Consider the following 25,534-nt stretch of genomic DNA (forward strand, 5'->3'; position numbering starts at 1 on the left):
AGGCTAATATACCGAGTCTAAAGAAGCCTGACCAGGGATAACATAACATGTATATATTAGTCAGACAAGGAATAACCTAACATTTACGAATATACGGTCTGGAGAAAATACCAAGATTACAGTAGACGGACCAGGAACGACGACTTCGAAAAGGTGGAGCAGAGATTTTATGTCATGTCTGTCGTCGTCGCATTTTAGTTGCAAGATGTCCAACACAAACTATCATCTCTCACTTAGTTTAATACACCCCAATCAAAAGGGATTTTTTTCTTAATAAAAACAATATTAAATAATCGATTTTTGATGGAATCGAGCAATATGTGACAGCGATGTTGAACGCGCCCATGATCAGCTGATTAGAATGTAAACGAAACTGACTGCTGAGATAACATACGCCTACTTGACGGAGAGAAATAATTCTACTAACACATCTGAGTTAACCAGTCATCTGCAGTCTACAACTATAGAAGAAAAAGCAAGACATGAAGAAGACTACTTCAGAAGGAGGTGACGGGCCTGCAGATAAGGAAAACGAAACGGAAACCAATAATGATGAAGATTATGACGAAGGTTTGTGTATATTGAGTAAGGTTATGATTAGGGTCGCCAAGATAGTATTGGAGGGGAGTTATGTTGTTGTTAGGGATTACCATCTATTTGAAATTCAATTATATTTGTGGTAGATATATTTTGATGCTGCTACCTCATTACCACAACCTGAGATTGTGCTGCCTTCTTATAAGGCTGATGCCTGTATATCTGTTTTATCATAAAAAAGCATTATACTTGTGTAGTGTGGTGTTAGAGAAGTACATGTTACATTGGCAATCAAATCTTTGCCTTTCCAATAGTTATTTTTTATAAAATCCAAGCTAAAACTATAATATCCACTTGGCGTCAAATCCAGTTATTCCCTACGGTCTTAATAAAGTAGTATACTGTCTCAGCTAACCTGCATTGCTTTTTTTTTTTCAACAATATGACCACTTCAATTAACTTTTCACACGTACCATACCAGAAATCACTTTGAATACTTCTGTTATGTCCCCACATCAATGATACAGTAAATTAGTCATTAACACACAAGTAAGTTTTCTTTTTGTATTGCAGCTGCAATGTATTGTAAATTGATGGGCAAACCAGTTAAGCTATAAAATCTAATGTGAATAAGTGGAAGGTTAATAGGATCAGCAGGGTTGTGGGACAGGTTAGTTGGTGTGTGATTTTCCATGGAGAAAAGAAAGGTTAACAAAGAGGATATATGTGCGAGAGGTGGAGGGAACAAGAAGCAGGAGACCAAATTGGAAGTGAAAGGATGGAGTGAAAATGATTTTGAGCGATTGGAGCCAGAACATACAGGAGGGTGAAAGGCATACATTGAATAGAGTGAATTGGAACAATATGGTATACTGAAGTCGACGTGCTGTCAGTGGACTGAACCAAAGCATGTGAAACATCTGGGGTAAACCATGGAAAAGTCTGTGCGGCTTGGTTGTGGACAGGGAGCAGATGTGGCCTTTGTTCATGTTTCCTGGCACTACCTTGCTGAAGCAGAGGGTGGCAATGCTGTTTCGTGTGGATGGGGTGGCACCAGGAATGGATTAAGGTGAGCAAGTATATGTACATATGTATATGTTGATATATATATATGTAAATGTTTGTACATTTGTGTATATATATATATATATATATATATATATATATATATATATATATATATATATATATATATATATATATATGTGTGTGTGTAAAAGAGTGGATTGGTCTTTCTTTTTCTGTTTCCTGGCACTACCCCACTGATGTGGAAAACAGCGATCAAGTATAATGAATAAATTTTATATATAAACATACATTCGCCATTTCCCACATTAGCGAGGTAGCATTAAGTAGAGGACTGAACCTAAGAGGGAATATCCTAACTTGCCCCCTTCTCTGTTCCTTCTTTTAGAAAAGTAAAAACTGGAGGGAGGGATTTCCAGCCCCCTGCTCCCTCGCCTTTTAGTCGTCTTTTATGACACACAGGGAATATGTGGGAAGTATTCTATTCTTTCCTATCCCCAGGGATATATATTTATATGTATACACATATTTTCTTTTTTATACTTGATTGCCCTTTCCCGTGTCGGTGAGGTAGCGCCGGGAAACAGATTAAGAATGGCCCATCCACTCGTATAAACATACATAGATATATACATATATACACATGTATATTTTCATACTTGCATGCCTTCATTTCCCTGCCTCACTGGAAACAGTATCACTACCCCTAATTGCCTTTATCACCTTCAAGAGATAGTATCAGGAATAGACAAATAAATAATCTCATTTGCACACAACCAGTTCTTAGCTGTCATGTATTATGTCCACATGTCACCTAGATACTTTATCACTTCAATATTTTCAGAGTTCCTGGTGCTGAATGCTGAACTAGATGCCCTGAGCTCAGCTTTAGATACCATTGAACAAAGGAATGACGCTATTAATGATCGTTTGAGGAAAATTCTTGAAGAAAATCGCTCTATTTTTGAAGAGGCACAGCAACCCAAACAGCCAACACAGCAGTAGACAGAACTAGGACATGAATTTAATGAAAGAGGGGTTATGAGACTTCTGTACTGTTTCAGTTTGACTTAAATTTGATATATGTTAACTCATCATCTGGCATGAAACTATGTATGACTATCAAAGAAAGAGATATTCACAAGGCTTTAATATTTTGAGAAAGTTACTGCCAATTAATTGATATACTGTTGATGGTTTAGATGTTCATAAGCATGCATCATAATGTTCATTAGTGAACATCATTGGCATTAGAAGAATGTACTGATGGTGCATCACTTTTCCAATGGAAAGCCAGATCTCTACCATCCTTATTATTATGTGTACATTGTGATGTTTCCTGAAGTCTTTTCTTTGGTTTTAGAGTTCTAGTAGGTCAACATGTTGCACAAGCAGTGTACTTACATTTAAGATAGTACTGCATACAGGTGATGTTACCATCTGACAATATTGTTTTATCCAACACACATTATACATTTTATATAGGCTTGCCCCAATTTGCCATTTCTTTTTCTTTTCCTGTGAGAAAAAGCTCAAAGTTTAGTCAGCTGTGCAGGATGTCATCATTATTCATGATGGACAGAGCACATTTTTTTTTTCCTGTAATGGCTTTTATTTTCATTTCTATCAGTAAAGTACAGTTCTTTGGGGGGAAAAGGAAATATGAAAATACATGTAATAAGCATCTTAACTGTTATGTTTCATGTTACAATAAAGCACTTAAATTATTTACAGAAGTTTACTGCAAGTTATAGCTGAAATAGAAATGAAAGAAATTTTGAATGTATTACTTGCATCAATAGTTATTATGCCATACTGTATACTGATGTTAATTGGTTGACTTCTTGATTTTAGGAAAAATTTCAAAGGTAATTTAATGCTTATTAGATACATATAGAGAGTTATAATAACCTGCCATTTCTTTTTCTTCTTTCAATGACATTCCATTGTATACCTAAGTATGCTTTATGTAAATAAAAGATTTGTAGTATTTGTAAATGCAAATAGAAAATTTTTTTGAATAAAATTGTGTATTCAGATATCCTCACAGGATTTATGTATAATAACAGAACAGCCTGTGTGTGTGCAAATGCTTATGTCTGATCATAGCTCCATGACACTGAAGGCTAGAAACTTGACCCTTTATACTTATGGGATCCCAGAGTAGTGCATCTGGTTATAAATTTTCCATTTTGGTGTGCATTTGTCAATACCATATCTCCATCAAGATGACTGCTAGAAAGTTGAAACGTAACATGAATACTAAAGGGTTTACCCTTGTGTGCAATCTTTAATTTAAATTTGATGCCTTTGTGTATGCTTATCAGTACCACAGCTGCATGACTATGACAGCCAGACATTTGAAACTTTACATGTATGCTGAAGGGACCCCAAGGCAGGGCCTCCGAGAGGGGAGTGCAAGTTGTACAATGTACCTGGGTATGGAATTTCTTGGGATCTCAGAAAATCAACAAAGTGCTCCATTCCACCCCTCTCTCATTTTCCATAACCTTTTTGGCCTTACAGCTCATGGCATAAAAACGTAGTGGATACAAATATGATGACTAATGGAGAAGGGAAGGGGAACTGATGAAAAACTTTGTACCCTGATAAAAGTTCTATAAGGGGCCCTCCCTCAAGGGTGTGCATCTGGTAAGATTTTTTAAACCTGATGAGTGGATGCAATTATCTATTTGTAAGTTAAAGGTTGAGAGCTCTGCACTCACGTTGCCCCTCCTCTAATACTTATCATACCAGTCACTGTCTTCGAGCTTAGACTATTCCAACCATCCATCACCCTTACACTAAAACCAGTATTTCTTTCATGTCTCTTGACAAGGCTCTTTCTCAAATTTTGATCATGGTCTCTGGTAACTCATCCTTGTGAAAGAACAGTTCACGGTCAACATCAACCATTTGTTTTATGAAGCTAAAGGCAGTTATAAGATTGTCAGCCTCTCTTCACTTTTTCTAGGAGGAAAATTTGGCAGCTCTCACCCTCTCATTGCTGTTAAACCATCTTAATTCTGGTCTTTAGCTCAGGGCATCTCTAGCAACTTATGATGCTCTACCTTTCCCTCACTTTTCTGTTCTGATGATACAATAGCTGTCTCTCCCATTGACAAAGCAACTTTCTTTGGTTCCCATTTCTCCTCTAACTCCACTTTGGATGACTCTAACATTCCTTCACCCCCTGATGCTACTCTTACTAATCCTATGCCTCTTCCCTTAATCTCTTTTCAGACCATCTGAAAAACACTTCTTTCTCTGGACTCAAGCAAGGCTTAAGGTGCTGATGGCATCCATCCCCATGTACTGAAAGAGTGTGCCTCTGAACTTGCACCTGTACTTGCTTGGCTCCTTTGAATCATGCTTTGATACATCCCATCCCTAAGAAGGGCAATTATTCTGACCCTCTAACTATCATCTTATCCCTTTGACATCTCCCATTTCCAAAGTATTTGAATCCCTCAATTCCCATATCCTTAATCCTCGAAAATCAGTCTCTCTGATCACCAATATGGCCTCCATAAGGCAACATCCACTGGTGATATTCTTTCCTATCTTACTAATGTCTGGTCATCATCCCTGAAAGATTTTGGGAAGTCATATGTAGCTGCCCTTGACATATCTAAGGCTTTTGATAGGGTGTGGCATTGGGGTCTCATCTCTAAGCTCTCCTCGCTCTCTTTGCTTCTTCATATCTAACTTCCTTTTAGGCCAATCTTTCTCTGTGGTTGTTGATAGATCAGCCTCCCCTTTTTCTCCATCAACAGCGAAGTCCCTCAAGGTTTTGTCATGTCCCCTACACTTTTTCTCCTTGTTTCATCGATTTCCTCTCCACAAATAATACAATGCATTCATACCCTGGCAACAAAACACTGCATTCAACATCCTTCAATTTTACTCCCTTTTCTTTGACTCGATCAGTATCTCTCCTTGACACAGCTTCCTCAATAAACTCAGCATTGGGCAGTGGGGTACACAAAATCTTGTGAAGTTAAATGCCTCCAAGACCCAATTTATAACCATCTCTCTATCAAATACTCCGCATAACTTTCGTCTATCCGTTGACAGTTCTGTTAATTCCACCTCTTGATTCAATGAACATACTTAATATTACTGTAACATCCAATCTTGGAAACCCTACACTACGGGAATAGCTGTCTCCCAATAAGAAACTGGGTGTCCTTTTAAGACGTCGAAACTTCTGAAGTTACCTCGTCTATACAAGGATTGATTCGTTCTTGTAAGGAGTAGTGCTTTCACATTTGGGGCGGTCCTGGCTCTGCATCCTTATTTGACAGAGTTGAGTTGAAAGCAGTTCGACTTATAAACTGTCCCAAGCTAACTGACCCCCTTGCTCTACACCACAATGCTGGTTCATTTTCCCTCTTCTATATAAGTATCACTTTGGTTTTTGCTCCCAAGAGCTGGCTGCTTGTGTGCCCCCAACCACTTCCTAGACCACGCAATACTCGGCAAGCTGCTGCGTCATATGATTATTGTGTAGCCATCACAGCTCAAAGGTAGGCCACTTTGATACCTACACGGAGCTCTGGAACGCCCCCCCCCCCCTATTATGTGTTTCCCAATAACTATGACCTAGTACATTTCAAAAGACAGGTCTTTCCTTTCTCAAAAACTTGTATATACTTTCCTTTGTCTTTTCTCCGTTTCGTAATTCTCTCTATAGTTCAATTAAGGCCCGGCCTTAAGTGGCATTTTGTCCATTAGGATAGAAGGAATACTTGTGGCACGATATATATATATATATATATATATATATATATATATATATATATATATATATATATATATATATATATATATATTTCATACTATTCGCCATTTCCCGCGTTAGCAAGGTAGCGTTAAGAACAGAGGACTGGGCCTCTGAGGGAATATCCTCACCTGGCCTCGTTCTCTGTTCCTTCTTTTGGAAAATAAAAAAAAAAACGAGAGGGGAGGATTTCCAGCCCCCAGCTCCCTCCCCTTTTAGTCGCCTTCTACGTCACGCAGGGAATACGTGGGAAGTATTCTTTCTCCCCTATCCCCAGGGATAATATATATATATATATATATATATATATATATATATATATATATATATATATATATATATATATATATATATATTGCGCGTCATCAAGATATTCCTGAGTCCACGTGGACTCATAGGAATATATAACATATATGTTTGATTTTTTAAAGAATTAGTGACCAAAAACTCTTTCGACGAGGAAAAGCTTTTCTTTTAATACAAATTTATAAAAGCCATCTATTCCATAAGTAATGCATGGATTGGGTACAAAGGCCTATGTAATAACTTGAGCATCTCAGCTCATGGAGAGTGTTAATGTGGAACATGGAATTGCACCAACTTAAATGCTTATTTTTATAAGAGTATTTACTGGAATAATACACATTTAGGTCATGTGCCACTTTTTTTTAAAAGTTTTGCGCATTAACGAAGTATCCAAAACGTGAAAAGTTTCATAAGATACCGTGTTTATTGTGGATTACAATCTCATCCTGCACTTATCATAGTAAATATTAATAAGGAACAATAACATATTTGTGTTGCCACTTGGCACATCAGCAACTGTTGTGTACACAAAGCAGACGACATGGCTGTCAGCGTGTGTGGCGGGTTTGAGGTCAGTAATGCATTAAATTTTACTCGCTACCTTGGTTACTGATTTGAACCTTATTTTCATTGTTAATATTATGGCACTCTGAGATTATTTCAGGGAGATAGATGATATTCATTCGGATACTGAGTTTGTGAAGTAAATATAAACCGCCATCGCTAATTTATTCACAATACCATTAAGCGGTAGACATTACAACGTACATAAGAGCCAATGTAATAACACATCCTCTCTGGTTTTCTCCAATTATTATGTTAGATTCGTAAGAAGGGACTCAATGTGTTCATTTGTAATGTTTAATTTAGGGAGCGCCACTTAAATAAATCCGCGAGGCCCAAAGATATGTGGTCAATAATAACCAGGGAAGAATCCTGGAGGAAAGCCAATGTAATTATTTATTTGCATGATGTTGATGGTCTGTTTTCAAAGCTTTTAACTTTTAATTCATATGTAAAACTGCATTTTGTTTAATGAATGATATCAGTTGAAAGGCCATTACAGTGTGTTATCTAAAATAAAGTATTTGAAGAGCATGGCAGTAGAGATTTTTCCAGGCCATAATCATATGCAAGAATACACTACAGTATTCTGCTGTTTGCAACTGGCGTTTTAGTTATATAAATAACTATGTATCAGTTGTAATTTTGTCTGGCCTTTGGTATGGTACAATGCTTTGTATTACTGAAGATTTAAGAAATCTATTGTTGCACCATTCCCTTGATCGTGTCTTTGTACACCCTCCATTCTTTTGGTTTACATAAAACTAGTTTATACAGTATGCATACGAATATACTTAGCTTATACTTAGAATTTATCTGAAGTTCAACAGTTATAGAGACTTGCCATGGCCACTTGAGGGATTACCCAAAGGGAATTGATGTCAGCCATAGATAGATAGATCAATACATAGATAGATTCTTGCTTTTTGCAATTACTGTATTATGCTGGGTTATCACTTAAGTGTTTTTTCTTTCTTCATAGTAAGTAAATTCTTAATTATGTGCCTCTATTAGTGAGTTAAATATGTACTAATAACATGCTGTCTTAGTTAAATTTTGACCCTACCTTATATTAATTACTTTATTTCAAACTGTGGAATCACTGCATAGCAATGGATTCCTTACACTTACTAGAAAGTATTTAGTTTGTGGAAACATGACTCTCAAATTTAACTCTTCAGTAAAACTCCAGTTTAGGGGAACCACAGAAATAAAATGGAAGCAATTCAAATAAATTATTTCCCTATACCAAGTTCAAATGATATAAACTAAGGCAGTGATTCCTAACTTGGTTGGTACCACCATCTAGTGGGTAATTTGAAATTATGGGGAATTAAATAACAGATTGCAGAAGTGGAGTGCTGCAAGGTTCTGTTCAAGGATTGCTTCTCTTGATCTGCATGAATAACTTGCCTGAAGTATTGGACTCCTTCCTGAATATGATAGCAGATGATGTCAGGGTAATGAGGGAAGTAAGAAGTGAGGATTGCATAAACTTAGGACCAAGGCAAATTAGAAAGTTACTCCTATATATATGAAAAAGAGACAAAATGTGTGCCTTGAACTAATACCCAATTAGTCTTACATCAGTGTTAGGTAAAATGATGGAAAAAATAATACGAGATAAAACTGTCATCTTGAAAAACACAAAATTATATCGAACAATCAACACCCTTTCTGCAATAGAAGATCCTGTCTGATGAATTTGCAGGAATCTTTTTAATGTTATTCATCCAAATTGGGATGAAAAAGTACCATTTGACATTGTATATTTAGATTTCCAAAAAACTTTTGATAAAGTACCTCACAACAGACTTTTATATAAATTTAAAACGCATGGAATCGGTGATGAACTCTGCACATGGATCAGAGACTGGCTTACCAGACGAATGCAGTGTGTAATATTAAATGGTGAAGGCTCAGGATGGCTGGACATAACGAGTGGTGTGCCACAGGGGTCGGTCACAGGCTTAATTCTTTTCACAATATAAATAATATAAATCAATGACCTAGCACTGGGCCTCATGTCTAAGATCTCCAAATTTGCTGATGATATTAAACTTTTTTTTTTTTTTTTTTTTTTTTTTTTTTTATACTTTGTCGCTGTCTCCCGCGTTTGCGAGGTAGCGCAAGGAAACAGACGAAAGAAATGGCCCAACCCCCCCCCCCATACACATGTACATACACACGTCCACACACGCAAATATTCATACCTACACAGCTTTCCATGGTTTACCCCAGACGCTTCACATGCCTTGATTCAATCCACTGACAGCACGTCAACCCCTGTATACCACATCGCTCCAATTCACTCTATTCCTTGCCCTCCTTTCACCCTCCTGCATGTTCAGGCCCCGATCACACAAAATCCTTTTCACTCCATCTTTCCACCTCCAATTTGGTCTCCCTCTTCTCCTCGTTCCCTCCACCTCCGACACATATATCCTCTTGGTCAATCTTTCCTCACTCATTCTCTCCATGTGCCCAAACCACTTCAAAACACCCTCTTCTGCTCTCTCAACCACGCTCTTTTTATTTCCACACATCTCTCTTACCCTTACGTTACTTACTCGATCAAACCACCTCACACCACACATTGTCCTTAAACTAAAAGGTAGAATTGTAAACAGGCATGACTGCAAAATAATTCAAAGAGATCTTAATCTCCTAACAGATTGGTCAGACACATGGCAAATGAAGTGTAATGTAGACGAAGAGTAAAGTTATGCTCTTTGGAGACAAGAATATACAATTACAAACTATTCAGAAATTCTCAAACTAGGGTAAATGAAGAAATGGACCTTGGAGTTGTCACTGGCAGCAATCTAAAATACACTAAACAGTGTCATGCAGCAAGTAAAAGAGGCAACCAAATGTTAAGTTTCACAGTCAGGAACATAGATCACAAGACACCAGAAACAATGCTCATGCTTTATAATTCTCTAGTAAGACCACACCTTGAATATGCAGTCCAGGTTTGGTCCCCAAACTATAAAAAAGACATGGAGAAATTAGAACAAATTCAAAGACATGCAATAAAATTGATCCCATCCTTCTGAAATCGGGCATACAAAGAGAGGCTAAAATAATTGGATCTCCTCCCCCTTAAAAGCATAAACTTCTCAGGGACTTAATCCAAGCATTCAAAATTCTGAAGTTTGATAAAGTAAATCATGAACATCTGTTCATATTACACGAAAATATGGTTACCAGGACAAGTGGATTAAAACTTAAGTTAAAAGATGTAGTACAGACGTGGGAAAAAGCCTCTTTTCCTATGGGTGTGTTGAGCACTGGAATAAGTTACCATCAGATGTAGTGAATGCTAAGACTATAAATATCTTCAGAAGTTGTTTAGACAAATATTTTATAAATTCAGGTATACTCTGAGAAAAATGCCAGAAATAAACTGTATAAACAGCAGCAGTAACAGAGACACTAGAAGGCTCATGTGCAGTAGCAGGGAGTCGGTGATAGCTTAAAAAAAACTGCTGAGCGGAATTAAATTTGTCAACTTTTTTCTTTTTTTTCTTTTACTAGACAACCCAGTCATGGGCCAATCAGGCCTCCTGTTGCCTATCTTTCTCATGTAAACCATCCCATCCATAAAAAATTAAACAACCATGGAGATGTCACACACCCCTGCCACAGACCAATCATCACTGGGTACCAATCACTCTCCTCTCCTCTCCTCTCCTACCCTTGCACATGCCTTACACTCCTGATAAAAACTTCTCACTGCTTCTAGCAGCTTGCCTCCCACACCATAAATTCTTAAGCCCTTCCACAAAGCATCTTTATCAACCTTATCATATGCCTTCTCCAAATCCATAAATGTTACATACAAATTCACCTGTTTTTCTAAGTATTTCTCACATAAATTCTTCAAAGTAAACACCTGATCCACACATCCTCTTCCACTTCTAAAACGACACTGCTCTTCCCCAGTCTGATATTCTGTACATGCCTACAACCTCTCAGTCAACACCCTCCCATACAATTTTCCAGGAATACTCAACAAACATATGCTTCTGTAGTTTGAACACACCTTTACCCCTTTTGCCTTTGTACAGTGGCACTATACATGCTTTCTGCCAATTCTCAGGCTTTTTGCAATGATACATGCATACACTGAATATCCTTACACAGTCACCCCCTTGCTTAATAAATTCAACTGCAATACGATCCAATCCTGCCACCTTACCAGATTTCATCTTCTGAAAGGCTTTCACCACCTCTTCTCTCTTCACCAAACCACTCTCTCTGACTCTCTTACTTTGCACACCACCCTAACCAAAACACCCTACATCTGCTGCTCTGTCATCCAACACATTCAACATTCCTTCAAAATACTGCATCTCCTTCTCACTCCATCGCTACCTGTTATCACTTATCCCCTTGCCCCATCACCAATGGTCCCATTTGTTCTCTTATCTTATGCACATTATTTACCTCGTTCCAAAATATCTTTTTATTCTCCCTTAAGTTTAATGATACTCTCTCAGCCCAACTCTCATTTGCCCTCTTTTTCAACCCTTGCACCTTCCTCTTGACCTCATGTTGCTTTCTCTTAAACATCTCCTATTCTTTTGCACTCCTTTCCTGTATCATCCAAATGCCTCTCTTTTCCCTTTCACTAACAACCTTATTTCTTCATCCCACCATTCACTCCCTTCTAATCTGCCCACCTCCCACCTCTCTCATGCCACAGCCATCTCTTGCACATGCCATCACTGCTTCCCTAAATACCTCCCATTCCTCACCCTTTCCCCTCACTTCATTTGCTCTCACCTTTTGCCAATCTACACTCAATCTCTCCTGGTATTTCTTCACACAAGTCTCCTTTCCAAGCTCACTAACTCTCACCACTATCTTCTCCCAACATTCTCTCTCCTTGTTTGAAAACCTCTACAAATCTTCAAATTCGCCTCCACAAGATAGTGATTAGACATCCTACCAGCTGCCCCTCTCAGCACGTTAGTTTAAAAAGTATTTTGATTAAGAAAGTTCAAGAGATAGGACCCATGAGTGTAGAACTCCCCTCTTGTACAGAACAAATAGATAATCACAACACAGAAGTGGAATGACTTCAACAACCATATGTCTTTTGTTTAACAGCCTGTTTTAGCAGTTACCTATTTTATCCATATTATAGTTTACTTTTTTAAGTGAAAAATATTGACTTTAGAAACTTATCTGTCTAGATTAGCTTTAATGGGAATTTCATAAAGTCTCAATTTTTATCTTGAATTTTCTTTGTCTTGGTGTTTTTATAAAATATTATCAGGTATTTCTTTTTTTTCTTGTAGATAAATTCGGGATGGTAAGAACACAACCCAATGTCGAGTGATGATGACACATCAGAGGAGATTGTGGAGGAAATTTGTAACCACAGTGACAGTGATGGAAACGTCTCCAATTCTGAAAGAGATTCTTCATTGTTCCCTTATGTAGCTCTTCAGACTGGAGAGAAAAGTGGAAGTAATTTATTGGAATTGGGTGAAAGTATTAGGGATGAGTATAAAAGGAATGTGGATCCAAGATCTTTTTCTCCAAATGCTAAAGATTTCTCAGATAAACCTTCCCAATTTGAAGGACATAGCATTATCTCTGAGAGTATACTATGTAATTCTTTGACAAAGCAAAATGAGACTGAAGAGGAGAAAGCGTTGGAGGATGAGGAGGTGGCATCAAAGAGATCACATAAATCTTCATTTCAAAACAGAAACCATAAGCAAAAATCTAAAATTTTAAAGTGTTGTTCAGGAAATGAATTAACAGGAGCTTCAGATTTATCTCCAGTATCCAGTGACTGGTCTGCTGAAAGCTTCAAAACACAAAGCTCTGGTAGTAATAGTGTATACATTAAAGACAGGTCTGTGAGTGAAATCTCAGTGAGTGTTCCTAAACTAAGTGTGTTTTCTTTGGATTCTGCACAAAAAGTCAAGAGCTTAGTAAAACAATTCAGCTCTCAGGATGAGGAAACTGATGTGCCAAGTATTGGGGCCATTAAGTCAGTTCCTAGGCAGCTCTCTTTGCCTGTAGAACTTTTTAGAAGTACTTCTGCAATGAATTCTTTAGTTTCTATGCAACATGAAGAGAAGTGCTCCTCAGTGGTAGAAGGATGTTTTGATACACATTCTCACAGAGATTGTGTGTCATGTATGGTTTGCTATTTTCAAAGTCAAGAAAAAGAGACACATTCTTTTGACAAAAGGTGTAGGGAATTACCCAGGAAGTTTAACCAACTATCACCTAGGGTAAAGGCTTCTTTGGAAAAAATTGGTACTTGTTTATCTAAGGGCTCATCATTAGATTCTCAAACAAATGTTGATGAAAGAAAGATTCTAAAGAGCAAAGAAAACATAAAATCTCAACAAAAAACAAATAAAGTAATAAAACCTTTACATGTAAGTGAGAAAGAAAATTCTCCATGCCATAAAGCCAAGCTAAAAGAATCATTAGAGAGAATTTACGAAAAAAAAGATCATTCACAAGAACAGGCAAAGGATTCACCAGACACAGGGATTTTACATTCATGGAGCTCATCTTGTCAATCTTCACCAACAAAGGCAAGGAGAGCAGTATCACCAACTAGAAATCTGCATGATGAAAAGGGAGAGAGTGGCTGTGAAAATTCTAAGAATCTTATAAACAGTAAAGCAACGCATGAAGATATATGTGACACTGAAGAAGAAGTAGAAGACATGCCAGAGGAAAAAGAAACAAAAATTGTCTCAGGTTATGTAGATAAAGAAAATGACAATGTATGCTCCAGGGAAGAAGGATTACCAGTGGCAACTAGCCATCATTTGGACCGTGCTAACAGCTCTTTAGAACCCTCCAACTTGCGTGTATCTTGCGATAGTGGTGGAAAAGTTGATCATTGTGTCTTGATATATAGTCATGCAGGATTCCAAGAAGAAAAGTTATCCAGTAATCACAATATAAGATCACAGAAAAATAAAGATGTATCACTTGGTATTAACAGAATAGTCAAAACACCCCTTAACCATTTCAAGATAGATTACAAGGAAAATGCAAACATATGTGACACTGAAGAAGATATGCTTGAAGAAAAAGATGGGAAACTTATGTCAGATTATGTAGATGAAGAGAATGACAGTTTATGCTTAAGCAAAGAGAAAACTTCATTGGGAAGAAGCCCTCATATGGACAGTGCAAACAGTTCATTAGGGCCCGCCGAATTACAGATAATTTGTGGTAGCAATGGAGAAGCTGCTAATGGTGATGTGATGTGCAGTCATTCAGGTTCCCAAGAAGAAAATTTTTTTGGCAGTCACATCACTGCCTCACAGATAGGTGAAGAGGATGCATCACTCACAGTTAATAAGATGGTTGAAACACCCCTTAACCATTCAAATCTAGAGTACAAGGACAGTGTACATTTCTGTGCAGCTGAAAGCCTAAATCAGTCTTCAGAGAGTAAAGTACAAACAGCAGCTATGTCACATTCAAATACATTTGATGTGACAACAAGCAATTCAGGTATGGGATTAGTTAATGCCTCTAAAGATAATTGCTTGTTGCAATCAGAAAAAAGGAAGAAAAATGACTTGCAATTGCTCGAAAGTCAAAGTGAGTTTTCTTTAAGCTTGGAAAATGAGTCATGTGATGAGCTTCTCCATATTGATATAGATCATTCTGGGGATGATTTATTTGCTAGTGATTTTTCTGACACTAGTGAAATTGTTATGGGATTGATTAGCAAGTCTCCCATCTCTGCCATTACTGAGAGAACAGAGGAATCTGGACAGGAGATTGAAAATCTAAACCATAGACTGGAAAAGGAGTCTGATTTGTCTTCTAACAGCAATAAAGATTTTATGAATGATTTGGTTGCTCACACTGATTCTGGAAATGAGTGCCAAAATATTGAACAAAGAGTTATCAATGCAGGTGCCATGGAAGGTCCTACAGGTGAAAAACATTATCCCTCCTTACCATTTACTATAGTTAATGATGAATCTAGTCAGTTTACTGGTATTTCCTCTGCACAAGAGGGGAGCTTAGTACAAACACATGTTTCACTACAAGTCAGGAGTGAACCAGTACATACACATTCTAGTCATCCTTCTGCAAGTGCAGTGGGCCAAAGTAGTTTTAAACTTGGAACAAAAGCTAAATTGCCAGTGTTTGCTGGTCATGTAAAAACAAGTAAAAGGTTTGAAAAAAATGCCACCCCACCGTTATCTCCAACCATCAAGTCTCCCTCTGGCCCTGTAAGAGCCACATTACACCGTAATGCATCTAAGAGTATGCACAACTTAGCATCAAACCATGGCTCAAAATCCAAGACTCAGGGATTGCAAAATCGATCAATGAGTGTAAGCACTGATAGTTTAGAGAGAAACAGCTTGAGAGCAAAGTCTCTGTCCCCAGGCCCTTTGTCTAGACAGACAGTGAAGTGTGGTTCAGAATCAGGTCAGGGAAATTTAAATCGTCGGTGCATCAGTGCCATAGCCCTAAATGAAGGTGAAGGTCAGATTAATTTGAAAAGAAACAAGAGTTTTAGTTTAAGTAAGTTAAATAGGTCCAGGAGCTCTAGTTTGACCAGCATAGCCAGTTCAAGGAAAATTGACTATAGTCAGATCCCAAGTAAAGTACGGCAGTACATTAAGGATATGAAAGAGAAAGATCTAAGAAATTCTACCAGGTCTCTTCCTTCAACTCCTGCAAGAAGGTCTATGCAGCAAATGGCTTCTCAAAATATAATTTTGGATGAAAAGTTCCTTAGAGAATTATCACAGCTTGATGAGAGCGATATACCAAATGATATGAGAGAGATCAGGAAACAAATTCTTGGGGAAAAATGTGATCGTAAAAGACACGAAGAAATCTTAAACTTGTTAATCAATGAACGAAAATTACGCCATGCCAGTGATACAACACTAGCCACTTTGCAACTGCGTTACGATAATCTTAATGCAAGGTTTGCAGAAAAGCAGAATGAAATTGACCGACTTCGTTTCTACAAAGACATACACATCAGTAAGGAATATAACATTTCAATCAAAAGTCAAGAAGAAGGGAGATGCAATAAATCTCATAATACAACTCAACCAAACACCCCAGGCAGATATGCTGATCGATATGAACCCACACCCAGTTTGTCAGAGAGAAGATCTTCATATCATGTGACTCCTCCAAACTCTCCAAATATCAGGTCTTTGTCTCCTACTATAAATTCATCCAACCTCATTAAAACTACCCACACACCTATTATTGATCCAAAGTTAAGCATTATATATGACCCCAGTATTTCACATGCATTCGAAGATAGTATCCAAGGAGACAAGACAAGTAACCAGCTCATATTAAATGACCCCCAAAAAACAGGGGACCTGGAGATAACAAGTTCTTCTCAAGGTGAAGTCTGTTTACAGTCATGGATGAAGGATGCTAGCAACCTTTTAAAGAAGGTATGTTGATTACCTATTTGTACAGTACAGGTAAGGAGTTTTACTTTTAAACTCATGGAGCCCCTACTCTTGAACATTCTCTACTATCGTACAACCTCTTAAATTTATCTATGTTGTCTGCATTAATAATGTCTCTGGTCATTCAGTTCCATTTATCCACAACTCTTATGTACTATAGAAATATTTCTTACCATCCTCTGAAGTCCTATTTTCTAACACCTTCAAGTCCATGTTATGTCTTTTGGTTGCTTTCTCCCTACACCTCTTGAAAAACTGTTCTCTGTACACATTATCAGTCTGTTTTGAAAATTTAAGGGTTGTGATCAGGTAACTCCTCACTCTTCTTTCTTCCAAGGTGGGTAAATTTAAAGCCTTCAGGCTTTCCCCGTAACTTAGCTGTCCTAATTTTGAGATCACCTTTGTTGCCCTTATCTAAACCTACTCTATGAGCTATGTAATTCTGTAGGTGTAGTGACCAAACCATAGAAGCATTAAGTTTAACCTTATGTAGGATATGAATAGCTTGCTAAACATTTCCTTACTCATTTACTTGATAGCTATTCTGATATTTGCCAGCAGACAATATGTCTCCTTAACTATTCCACTAATCTGGGACTCTGGCAGCAAGAGTACTGCTCTTACATCTGGGGTGGATCTAATTTGTATCCTTACTTGACTGAGTTGAAAGTGGTCTAACTTATAAACTCACCCAGCGTAACTTAAAAACTTGACTCTCTTGCCCTTTGCCACAATGTTGGTTCACTTTCCCCTCTTCTTTAGGTATTACTTTGGTTTTTGGTCCCAAGAGCTGTGCTTGTGTGCGCACATCACTAGCTAGACCTATGCATTACTCAACAGGCTGCTATGTCACAAGATTACCATGGCCTGTTTTGGACAGTTTGTTTTTCTACACCTCGAAGCTTTGTTGCTACCAATTTTCTCATGTCTTTCCCAATAACTACGACCTGGCACATTTTAAAAAGATTGGTTTTTCACTTCCTTCAAAATTCCTAAATAAATTTCCTTATTTCTTCTCTATCCTTTTCATAATCCTCTGTATATTTCAGCATGTATTAGATTTACTTGACAAGTATTCTTTGCAAGCAAAGCAAAAAACTGAATGTGCTTATATTCTACGTTGGGGATATGTGTTAGATAACAGGAAGGCTCTTTGAAGCAACCACCTCACAGTATTGTGTAAAGTGTTAAAGATAATATATATATATATATATTTTTTTTTTTTTCCCAAAAGAAGGAACAGAGGGGGCCAGGTGAGGATATTCCAAAAAAGGCCCAGTCCTCTGTTCTAAACGCTACCTCGCTAATGCGGGAAATGGCAAATAGTTTAAAAGAAAAAAAGAATGTAAGAAGCAAGGTTCCTGTATCATATGAAGTAACTGAGGATGATTGGGGAAAAATAAGAATATGAAAAGAAGTAATTATAATGAAACTGGATGTAGCTGTAATTGTAGCTTTTGTTAAAATTAAGAATTTTCACAAGCCTTAAGCAGGGGTGCAGTATTCGTTTGTGATTAATGAAACCAGCAGTACAGGATTCCGTTTAACAGCCTTAAACCTCATCAAAAGTATTGCCGCCATAGGGACCCAGGTCCTACTGATGACCCATAATATTGCCTTCATGGGCAAATACAGCCAATCAAAATGATATATGTTTTACATGAAACTTTTAGATACAATATTGTATTTACTTAATATGTCAATTCACATTTCTGTAATGTATCTTGCAGCTGAAAGAATTTGCCTTGCTGGAGGGTAGTGCTGTCCTGCAGCAGAGTGAAAGAAGCATCATATGGCATAGCATTCTGCATCAGGTATACAACATATAAATTTATTTAATATGATCTTTGCCATTTCTCATTTTTAATGCTTTCACTTCCTTGTGCCTCACAAGAGGAATCACCAAAAAACTGTTCTTAACTTATTTAAGGTTTAAAGTTTCCCACCTTCACTTGAATTCCCAGCTGATTATAATTGTCATCATGGCAAGAAGCCAGATTTACACACTGACTTATTCTTAGAGTAAAAGAAAATTCCTCTTAAATTGGTGTTTATACTTTTGATGAAAGTAAATTTTTCCATTTATTCATGTAACTAATGTTCTATGTAAATTATATGTAGCTATGTAAATTCTGTGCACAATATGTAAAAGATATGTATAACGCATGTAAAAAATATGTGAAATCATGCCTGGAAAAAATCATAAAGTGTGTAATGTGTTCAGATATGTGTAGAATGAAATCACAACTGGATAAAAATATAATTAACTTGTACCTAAATAAATAAGGAGCATCCATGCTACCTAGCAGGCCATATTGTCATCCTTTTAGTACTCTCCTGATCCAATAACTTTTCCTTCTCTGAAACATGCTATGGTGAAGCCTGTTCTCAAAAGAAGTGTGACTATTCTTTCCTTTCCAAATGCCATTTCATATCTGAGGCAACTAATTATTCAATTTTTGTGAATCTATTGTCAACTCCCATTTCCTTAAACATCTTGAATCTGTCTTCTTTCTAATCATCATTAAGGTTTTTGTAAGGCAAGATCCATGTTATGCATTATCAATTCTGAAAGATTGTGGGGAATCCTGTATTGTAGCCCTTGGTATATCAAAAGCTTTGGATATGGTATGGCACTGGGGTCTCACCAAGCTCCTCTCCTTTAGCTTCTCTCCCTCACTCTAACTCTTCATATCTAGCTTGGTCTTTGGTCCATCTCTCTCTATAATTTTGGATAAATCAGCCTTGCCCACTTTCCCTATCCGTAGGTGTGTCCTCTGTGTTTCTGTCTCGTTTTGCATTCTCTTTCCCCTTTTTATCTAAGATTTATCTTAACCCCAAAAGGACTGAGTCTTGGAAATGTAGGAAGGTCCCAGGACTGGGGTTTCTGAAAAAAAAAAAAATAAAAAAAAACCCTAGTGTAATCTGTTAAGGGTAAATATGATTAAAGGAAAAAGAGAAACCTGCTGTACAAGCATTTAGGTACTGGCATACTATGCTAGTTGAACTTGTCACGTGTTTTTTGAGTTTTTCAGACTCACACATCTTTGTTTCCTCATCATCACCAGTAGATTACCTTTACATGAAAAACTCTTGCCAGTGATGACAGTTCAACATTCATCAAATCATTATCACCAACGCATTCTTCTACTTTCAAATCACCTCCATCTTTTTCTGCTTGATCTACATCTCTCCTCTTCACAGTTTCATGCATAAACTCAAGCTTGGGATAGTAATTCTTAGTGGAGCAGATGCCCATCACTCTTTTAAAACCCTCCCACAGCTTTCCTATCCACTTTGATGGATTCTAATTCCAAAACTCAACACAGTAACTATGTACCACTGTAACATCTATCTCAGAAAAGCCACAGAACACAATTATGCCTCTGAGGAACTGGTAAATAACTGATAAATCTGCCTATGAGAAACTGGGAGTCCTGTTAATGCTGTAAATCTTTTCTGAACAGTTGCCCCAATTATACAAAGGACTGCTCTGTTCTTGTATGGAGTACTACTCTAACATCTGGGGAGATAAAAGTTTTACATGCATGCAAGACAGAATTGAATCAAATGCAGTCCAACTTGCATCTTTTCCAGTCTGACCTCAAAACTTGACTCAACTTTTCTGTGCAAAATTGTTAGTTTTCGTAACCTATTCTGTAGGTATAACTTCGGTGCTTGCTCCAAAGGGCTGGCTGTTTGTATGCCTTCACCATTAGAGATCACATAAAACTTTGCAGGCCACTGCATTGCTTGATTACTATGCAGCTATTGACAACTCAGGTCGGGCTGTTGTAATGTGTTTTTTCTAATGCGCGGCAAAGTTTTGGAACTCTGTACCCCAACATCTTTCATAACAGCTATGACTTGCACTCCTGAAGGCAGGTTTTCTGCTTCCTCCAAAATACAAAATTTGTTTTACTTCTCCAATCCTTACTTTTTTCTCTCTCTAACCCATTTCATTAATAGAGGCTTAGACTTTTAATAGACTTTTGTCCTTAACTTGGGGCCCTCAACATAAGAAATGTGATCATTATGAAAATTTACAGGGAACTGGTGTCATATATAAATTAAGAAGCATATAGTGAAATAAGAGCCCTTGTTGGATGATGTACATTACTCTAGATGTATTTGATGGTTTTATAACTGAGATATTAGAGAATGGTGAATTACAGTTATTTCAATAAAAAGTTCAGTCGTTATCTGTCACACCTTTAGAATTGTTAGAAACAGGCATTTAATGGGAGCACTATGATATATATCTCTCTAAATTCAACTCTACTTTTTACTTTTCCAGTATTGGTGTCTATCATCTCAGTTCCCAGTGTTGACACTTCTACCATCATCGCATGAGCCAGGTCATATGCTGCAGGAACTTGGACAATCATTACAGGCTACTGCTTCTAGGTTTGAACTTGACCTTGCAGCTAGAAAATATCAAGAAGGGGAATTGATATTAAGTGATATAGATACAGTTAGGTCTCCTGGGGGTGATACTGGAGTAATCAAGGGAAAAAGCTTAAACATTCATGCAGCTGGATCTAGGAAGTCTGTTGAGGTTGATAGCTGTGAAGATGGAAGTAAAAAGCTTATCAGCACTGCGAATGAGCAAAGATGCTATGACATAGATACTACAGTGCACAATTGTGGCAACAGCAGGAAAACAGATGTTCTGGGTTGTAAGAAAGATGTAACTGGACAAGATAACCAAAGTGCTTTGCATTTCTCACCAGCAAAAAGGTCTAGAGAACATCCTGGTTTTCATGGAAATACTTTCATGAAAAAGATTGAAGGTGTGAATGAAAATCTGACTCAACTAACTCAGAAAAGTTATGGTACTCTGCATAGGGTAGATAATACTGGAGATCCTGTTCTGTTGCCTGATGCTACATCTTTAATTTGTGAGAATGATAGCAAGAAATCTCTAATAAATCAGAAGACTATGCCTACAGAGGATTTATACCCTATGTTGGAAGGTCCACTTGGTCATCGGTTTGTCTCTGGAAAGATTGACACAAGCGCTGCTGCAGTTTGCAGTCCTGCACACTCAAGGGAATCCATGAAGACTGTTGGCCCACTTGAAAAGGCAAGTGCAAGTCTTCCTGTTTTTATAATTATAATTATGAAATATATTAATCTTATTATTCTTAAGAATGTAGAGGGAAATCACTGTATATCTTGATCTGGATGTTTTGTTGGTATGTGCAAAGCTTTGCACTGTGGCAATATGCTAACCAGTAAGGTCATGCACAGTGGTGCTATTTATCAGCTCGTGCACTAGATAAAGTCAGCAAAAAAATAGTATAGAGTTTCCTCTCATGATAGGCAGCCAAGTCTGACCTCACCGCCTCAAGATAACTTCATTAGTTCACCTTTCAAAAGCAGAACCAATAGGATGCTTTGTGATTCTCTTTTCTTGTTTAGCTAGTGATTATTCAATTTTATCAGAATTTTACCAGTTGTTGTATTATCCTTTTCTCTATCATATTTTTAACTTTAAAATGTTCGTTTCTTCTTTTATTCTTCTTATCTGAAATAAGTGCATTTTTGCTAAATTTTCTGCCAGTCACATTCATGTTAAAATGAACTTACATAATTCCTGATGTCTTAGTCCATGGTATCCAAGAATATCCCATCTTTATTGTTTGATAACATTTAATTATTGCTACCTCAAAGTCATGTAGGAAATAACCTTATACTGTAGCTGCATATTTGTTTTATTTTGATAATCGAATGTGTTTGTTTTTCAGTAACTGGAGAAAAAAGTATGTTCACTCAGTTAAGAGGCCATGGTATGGTGTTACTGTATTGTCCATAACTTCAAAGGTTTTAAGTTAGATCTCATATATATGGGCATGGTTAGAAGGGTTTTTTATCATAAGTGATTGAGGGTTCAGATTAATTGAGCCTGTAAGTAGCATAGCCCACGTAAATGAAAATCTTTTTCGGTGCTGCACACTTCTTTACCAGTCTTCTTTATGATGCTATTCTCATGCCTCTTTCACCAAAAATTTCATTTTCTTTAACCTTTCATCAAAGCCTTAGTTGCACTATACCTTTCTAAAGTTTTCTTGCATAGATTTATTATTAATTATTCATTTCAACCCTTTCTTCTATATACATTACTAAAAGTATTCCAATATCCTGTTGCATAACTTTAGCTCATTAATATATTTCATAATTATCCACACCATGAGCTCATTTGATTCTGAAGCCCTTTCTTAAGAATTCTGCTTCAATGCATATGTGCAACTAATAATATTAAGATTTTGCTTCTTTCAAATAGGTAAAGTTGTGGCAGGCATCACTGATTGATCCAGAAGTGCCTCACACTGCATATCAGTCTTCCTCAGACAATAGTCCAGTTCCATCCATTCTCTCACTAGATTCCAGTCATCCATTTGATCCTCGTGAAGATATCAACAATAGCTTTACCAGTCTTCAACACGACCCTGACCAGATGCCCCTCAATACTGGTAAAACCCTTTCAACAGATTGCATTGGGATTCTTAAAAATGTCAAAAACAAGGAGGCTAATAATCTTCAAGGCCACAGTGTTGAAAATTCTCCACTGCATTCCCCAGAAAGACTGGACTGTGATCTTCCGAAATGCTCCTGGAGGAGTAACAGCATGACTCCTCGCCTGTCCTGGGGAAGAATGGTAAAAGCACGTGACCTTGACAGTGGCTGTCCTGGCTCAGAGCAGAGCACCAGAGTAAGTCATAATGCCAGTCTTGATCAACCAGAGCAGCTTGACATGCCAAATTTACAGTCAAGCTTAGATCTAGCCACAAATGATAATGATGAAATACCAACAACACTGATACAGCCATTGCAAACCTCTAGATGTGAGAATGAAGAACAAGCTGATGACTGTGTTTCTAATAAGCATATTATCAAAAGTGGTTCCAGATGTAGTACCCATTCTTGTTATGAAGACAAGGAGTTAGAGCATGAAGCTGATTTGTCACCATCTATTGATCTTGTTACAGTGGCCTTTCCAAGGCTTGGTGCCTGCCAAGTAATGATGGATAATAAGAAAAGCAGTACATTATCTGGTAGCAGAAGTAGCAAAAATAGTACAAAAAATAGAAGAGACCATTGTTGTAGGCATGATAAACAACAGGGTGTCAAAGATATAACCAGAAATGAAAGACCTTTGAGTTCTGACTACAGTATCATGGATGAATCTCGAAGAGGAACAAATAGCAGAAATTCAAAAGTAAGTAAAGATAGTGTAGTCAACGGAAGGAATTCACATAACCAAGATACTGAGTTTAATAGTGGTATATTACAAACCCATCAAAGAACCAAATTGAAAAAAATGCCAGATATGAAAGCTCTAGAATCAAATGAGAAAAGCAGAGGAAGGCACAGTGATAAAACATATGAGTCTGCCCGGAAGGAACAAAATACCAAGAGGAGTATCACGTCACCCTTAGCTGAGGAGGACCATTTAAGCCAAACCAAGTCCCGCAAATACAGTGCAAAGTATGTCAACAGAAATTCCTCTGATACATCAGATATGTCTATAAGCTCCCACAGTATTCATAATAACATATCAAAATTGAAAAGGGACTTGAATATTATAAAATCACAGATGATGAATCTTACAAGTGAAGTCTTCCATGAAAATAAGAGAAAAAGAAAGGGAGGTTGTAAAGGGAGTTCAAATAACCAAACTTCCTATCTAGAAGGAAGACAGAAACCCATTAAGGCATTAGAAGTATCTATTTACTCAGATGATTGTGAACATGACTCTGATATCACAGTTCAGAGTTTTCAAGCATTCAACAATCCAAAGTCCAGTTGTTCAAAATATAGAACTAGCATGCTCATTAAAACAGGAAAACATCACAGATCTTTCTTATCAGATGGGAACTCACAAGATTTTCAAGGAGACACAAGTGTTCAGTTCTCAAATTCTTCCATGGATATGTTATCTGAATCATTTTTAGAGTCCAAGATGGAAAGATTACCCAAGAGCACTCCCAATAGCAAGGAAAGTCAGTTTAAAGAGCAAAAAACTAAAAGTCTTCCAAATTCAGTGAACAACAAAGTTGCTAAAACAGTTAAGGATATGACACAGGGGTATGAAACCAAAAGAAAGTTATGTTTTGAAAATGAAGTGGAAACTAGTGAAATTAGAGATCATCATACTAATTGTAAGAGGTCTTTTGGAACTCTACCTTTTAGTCACCTAGATACTAAACATGTATCAGTACAAACAGAAAGCAAGGTGGAGGGCTCTCATATTTGTAAATCAATACAAACAGCTTCAGCTAATGAAACAAATAATGAAGAAGTTAAGAATGAATCTTCCCAAACTAAACACCAGGGCAGCCAGTCCATCTTAGTTCCTGACGCCCAACTCATCAGTGCAGCAGCACCAGTAATATATATTCAGAACTACAAGTAAGTTTGATATGTTGATAAGTTAAAACTGTTAATATGATCATTTAGGTCTGGAAGGACAAAAATTTTATGTTTGAAGGTATAGTAGTTCTAACAATGTTGTATGGATGTGAGGCATAAGCTATGGATGAAAATGTGCAGAAGAGGGTGAATGTGTTGGAAATTAAAAGTCTGAGGACATTTTGAGGTGTGAAGAGAGTTGATTGATGGGTTAGGGGAGAGGTGTGGTAATGAGAAAAGTGTGGTTGAGGAGGCTGAGGTGGTTTGAGGAAAGGGGAGAAAATGAGTGAGGAGTGGTTGACAAAGAGATTACATGTGTGAGAGGTGGTGAGGAAAAGAAAGGAGAGACCAAATTAAATGGAACGATGAAATTGATAAGATTTTGAGTGCTCTGGGACTGAACACGGAGCAGGTGAAAGGCATGCATGGAAGAGAGTGAATT

General features: G+C 37.3%; 3 protein-coding genes across 3 annotated transcripts in view; 2 read left to right on the forward strand and 1 right to left on the reverse strand.

Annotated features, from left to right (window-relative positions):
* The window catches only part of Hel25E (ATP-dependent RNA helicase 25E), a 53,282-nt gene that overhangs the window by 18,116 nt on the left and 9,632 nt on the right, over positions 1-25,534 (reverse strand). The gene's annotated exons all lie outside the window — the stretch shown is intronic.
* LOC139763294 (uncharacterized) lies at positions 133-3,589 on the forward strand. The gene is made up of 2 exons (XM_071689261.1): positions 133-570; positions 2,408-3,589. Exons 1-2 carry the CDS (start codon positions 483-485, stop codon positions 2,566-2,568), a joined length of 249 nt encoding a protein of 82 aa, XP_071545362.1. The 5' UTR covers positions 133-482; the 3' UTR covers positions 2,569-3,589.
* The window catches only part of LOC139763295 (uncharacterized), a 29,106-nt gene continuing 10,700 nt past the window's right edge, over positions 7,129-25,534 (forward strand). Inside the window, exons 1-5 of the mRNA XM_071689263.1 lie at positions 7,129-7,223; positions 12,526-16,659; positions 18,408-18,491; positions 20,975-21,763; positions 22,964-25,092. Coding sequence (XP_071545364.1) covers positions 12,556-16,659; positions 18,408-18,491; positions 20,975-21,763; positions 22,964-25,092 — 7,106 coding nt within the window. The 5' untranslated portion in view covers positions 7,129-7,223; positions 12,526-12,555. The remainder of the gene's footprint in view (positions 7,224-12,525; positions 16,660-18,407; positions 18,492-20,974; positions 21,764-22,963; positions 25,093-25,534) is intronic.

The sequence above is a fragment of the Panulirus ornatus genome, chromosome 46, assembly GCF_036320965.1.
Source record: "Panulirus ornatus isolate Po-2019 chromosome 46, ASM3632096v1, whole genome shotgun sequence".
NCBI classification, from domain to species: domain Eukaryota; kingdom Metazoa; phylum Arthropoda; class Malacostraca; order Decapoda; family Palinuridae; genus Panulirus; species Panulirus ornatus.